The following is a 4,799-nucleotide window of genomic DNA, read 5'->3' on the forward strand; positions in this document are numbered from 1 at the left end:
TACATTCCTTCAGTTTAAAAACATTTCTCCTCTCTGTTCCACCTGTATTAGTTTTATATGGCTGTTATAACAAACTAATGCTCCCTATTTGTCTTGTGGCTTTTGGGAAGACCTGGCCCTGTGCCTCTTAAACGTTAAAACGTTCAATTATGATTGTGCATTTGCTTATTTCTCCTTTTAGCTCCTCCAGTGTTACCCTTCTTAAATAAAAATTTAACTTGAAAACGCTTTTAGATTAACAGAATTATTGTGAAGATAGTACAGAGAGTTCTCATATACTCCACACCCAGTTGCCCCTATTATTAGCATCTTACATTAGAATGGTATATTTGTAACAATTAATGAACCAATATTGGCACATTATTAAATAGAGTCCATACTTATTCAGATGTCCTCAGTATTTTCCCTAATGTCCTTTTTCTGTTCCAGGATCCCATCTAGGATATGACATTACATTTAGTCATCATGTCTTCTTAGGTTTGTCCTAGCAGTGACAGTTTCTTGGACTTTCCTTGGTTCGATGACCTTGACAATGTTGAGGATTATTGGTCAGGTATTTTGTAGAATGTCCCTCTATTGGGAATTATCTGATGTTTTTTTCATGATTAGATGAGTGTAATGTATTTTGAGGGAGAAAACCACAGAGGTAAAATACTATTCTCATACTAAGGGTGAAGACTTAAGTACGGCTTATCATTGTTGACATTCATTAAACTTGATCAGCTGGCTTGAAGTAGTATTTGTCAGGTTTCCCCACTTTTCACTTTCTATATTCAATGGAAGAAAGTCACTATGCACAGCTCTCACTTAAGTGGTAGTGAGTTATGCCCCACTTCTTTGAGTACAATGTAGCTACATGAATTATGAAAATGTTTTGCATGGGAGATGTGTCCTTTGTCTCTCATTAATGAATTTATTCAATCATTTATTTATAACACTATGGACTTGTGGTTATTTTATACTTTGGGCTATAATCCAATACTACTTTATTTTGTTGCTCAAATTTTCCAGCTTCAGTCATTGGGAGCTCTTTCAGATGGTTCCATCATTGTTTTTTTTATTTGTTTTGTTTTGTTGGACACTTTCTTACTTTCTGGCACTATAAGATACTCCAAACTCATCTTGTATATCTCCTGCTCCAGTCTGAGAATCAGCATTTCTCCAAGAAACTCTGATCCCGTTACTGGAGAATAGTACCGGAAACTAAAATCTGGGTACTCGGTGTGCTTGCTGTTACAAAGTATTGCTCCTCTCAGCTGATGTCCCATGCTGATATGGGCTGCACATAGGACTTTCCTCCAAAGAGTAAGGAAGTACATGTGTGCATACTAATCTATGTATATACACAAACCAATAAATGTTTCTTTACATAACCATCTCTATTTATATTAAGTTATGCATGAGTTCATACTGATGTATTCAATTCTAATCCATTACCACGTGGATCATTCTCACCTTTTAGTTTTGCTTTTCCAAAATATCATATAGCTGAATATGCAATATGTGACTGTCCGACCAGCTTCTTTCAGTTAGGGCTAGGGAGCTAAGATTCATCTATGTCTTTACTTAAAAAAAGAAAGGGGGGGCAGTCCTGGCTGGCTCAGTCAATGGAGCATCCGACTCTTGATCTCAGGGTAATGAGTTGGGCCCCCACATTGGGCATGGAGCCTACCTTCTTAAAAAAAAAAATCCATCCATGTTTTTTTGTGGCTTAATACCTCATTTCCTTTTATTGCTGAATAATATTACACTGTATGGATGTGACACAGTTGTTTTTTTTTTAATTTATTCACCTATTGAAGGACATTTTGTTTCCTTCCACTTTGGGGCAATTATGAATAAAGTGGCATTAACATTCATGTGCAGGTTTTTGTGTAAACATAAGTTTGCAAATCAGTTAGGTAAATATCTAGGAACATGCTGCTAGATCACCAGTAAGACTATGTTTAGTTTTGTAAGAAAGTGCCACCCCTCTTTTTTTTAACGAAGTTCCCTATTTGTTTCCTTCAAACACAAATGGCTTGTTTCCCTGGTGATTGTTTCCCTCACCAGACTATACGCTCCATGAAGACAAGGGCCGTGTATATGCTTCCATCACTTATGTAGCCCCAGCACCCATCCTAAAAGACCTTACATATAGTAGGATCTTAATAAATATATGATGAATGAATGAATGAATGATTTAATAAATAAACAAAGCATCAAGACTTAGAACTTTATACTGAGCCATATCCCTGTCTGAGGAATTCCAAAGTGCAACTCTTTTTTTTGATTGATGTACAGTTGACATACAATGTTACATTAGTTTCAGACATCAAAATGCAGCTCTTATTTTAACTTTGGCAGAGAAGTAGGATTGACACTGACAGTCTAAGCTCTGTATCTATACACACTCATCTCCCAGGGCAGCGTCTTTCTTTTCACACGCTGGTAAATTTTACATATTTGCTGTTAAAACTGACTCAGAAACAAATGATTAAGACTTCTCCCAAATTTCTTCTGTCTTTTCACTATATGGGTATTCAATGTACGTGGTGAATAGATAAGGTGAATATAAGGTATTGTGTTTTGTACACCTTGATGTTTTCCCGACTTAACACATTTTAAATAATCAGTCATTTTATATTTTATTCAATAATACCCCTTTGGACCATTTTGGTTTTATAGCAGTGTAAAAATGTCTGCTTAAAGCTTTACAAAATTTTAATCAAACAGTTTTCATCCAGAACTTAAGACATTTGCCTTGAGGCTAAAATTAACCAAGACAAAGATTAAAAACAAAAGCAAATTTAGAATATAAGCAGTGTTTTCAAAATGAGCTAAATCTGCCCTTCATCTTCTGACTGGCTTCTTAACCTATAATGGAATAAGCTGTAGTTGTGCCAAGATTATATTTACTTTTCTGAGGTCCCAAAAAACAGACAGACCTCGCAAGCTTTGGGTCTCCTATGGTTTGCAATGTCACAAGGGGCATTGGTCGGAAGGATGCACCTAATGATCACAATCTAAATAGGACACAAATTTATAGTTCTGGACATTTTCACCAGATGTCATATTTCTGCACTTTTTTTTAGTGATTAAACATTTTTTTCTACTCTGGTGAGTGGATCTGTTTGGATGCCAGATTTCAAACACTATTTTCAGGGAGGACCCTGGCAGTGCTTAAAGATTCCCCCTAATTGGCCAAAATGTACTTCAAAATTCACAGAATTTGCAAAAGGATTTCCAAAATTAACTGAAGTGTCAACATACTTGAGAGCCATTAAAAATGCAGAGACTATAGTTTGTTGGAATAAACTAGACAAGCCATCCAATAGAAAAGTCATTCTGAGATATTTCAGCTTTAAGCACCATTTTGATGATTTGGAAAGACCTGGAAGGCAATATAATTAATAATTACTAGGGCATTATTTGAGTTATTACTCACATCTCAAGTTGGAGCCAAAAATCCAATTGACTTTCAAATAAATTTCCAGAATTTGGACAAGATATTAGACAATTAATATCCAGAGGGACATATTTCATAACAAGTCCTCATATTTTTCCACATTTCTACTTACGCTTTCACTGAGCTATTTGTGGTTCTCTGAACATGCTTGGGATTAAACACTTCTTTGCCTTTGTGCATATTCTCTCATCCATGCACTATGCTTTTCCTTTCCCCACCTAAGCCAGCTCAGAGGAAACCTGCTTTACTGAGATCTTTCCAGAAACACAATACCCCCCACCCCAGACACTGATAAAATCTCCTTCCTTTGCGACTACTTATTTCTATGGTTTCAGTTACCATATTAAACTAATTAATTTTTTCTGTGGGCCTATAGAAGACTTAGCTTAAAGTGAACACCCGGAAAATGTCTTTCAGGCCCTCACCGCTTGCCTTTACTGATAGACAACACAAGGTGGGGAAAGAGGAGGATTTAGTCCACTTTCCTTCTGCTCTGAGGGAATTTTTCAACTTCTGAAAGTGGAAAAACTAGACCAGAAACAAAGAGAAATTCTAAGGAGCACCTCTTTGCCGAGCAGACAATACAAAATACCTACAATTTAATCAAATACTCACATTTTTATCTTCACAGGAGTAGGTAGTTATATATAATGTTAGGACTAAAAGAGAATATAATCATAATTTCAGCTGGTAACTGACATTTAGCTCTTCTTCCCGCTGACATTTACACAGGAAAATATACAGAGTTAAAGTCTGTGAAGTCTCTCAGGGTCCACAATACCCTCTTCCTCTTAAGAGCATTCTTGTCTATTTATAGTGACATATCCAGGTGCAAATTACAAAGAAATCTTACTGGTTACACTCAGGCCGATGCTGTCCTGCTTTAAAAGAAAATCGGGTGTTCATGGACTTATCCAACTTATCCAGTTGTTTTTTCCGGTAACTGCCTGTGTATGCTGTTACAGATGAGTCCAACCATCTTGTTTCCTTCTGCCAAGATGCTCCAGCCTTGCGTCTGATCAGATCGAACTCTCGAGAGGTGAGAGGGCTAAAGGGCAGAACGATTTGTGGAGTCAAGTAGAAGTGTGACATAGTTATGGATGGCCTGCTCTGGATGCCAACTTTTCAAGCCCTCTGCATAATGGACAATTAATTTCCTTTTGGTCAGCAAGAGGTAATTGACTGGGCTCGCCAAACTTTGTAATTCTGACTCTCACAGAATGCAGAAGCTTAAGTCTCTTGAAGTTGCCAAGCAACAGATCACAGAATTCCACAAATACTAGCCCCCCCACACCCCGGCAAATTTTAACTAGAAAATGTGTAAGGTATGTAAGTTTCTGGCCTTTGTTCT

The 4,799-nt window shown here is 36.9% G+C and overlaps 1 protein-coding gene across 1 annotated transcript in view; it reads right to left on the bottom strand.

Annotated features, from left to right (window-relative positions):
• C2H4orf51 (chromosome 2 C4orf51 homolog) overlaps positions 1-4,540 on the bottom strand; it is a 10,205-nt gene extending 5,665 nt beyond the window's left edge. The window contains exon 1 of the mRNA XM_044913080.1: positions 4,302-4,540. Within this exon, the coding sequence (XP_044769015.1) occupies positions 4,302-4,540 (239 nt within the window). The remainder of the gene's footprint in view (positions 1-4,301) is intronic.
• Between the last annotated feature and the right edge of the window lie 259 nt (positions 4,541-4,799).

The sequence above is a fragment of the Neomonachus schauinslandi genome, chromosome 2, assembly GCF_002201575.2.
Source record: "Neomonachus schauinslandi chromosome 2, ASM220157v2, whole genome shotgun sequence".
NCBI classification, from domain to species: Eukaryota; Metazoa; Chordata; class Mammalia; order Carnivora; family Phocidae; genus Neomonachus; species Neomonachus schauinslandi.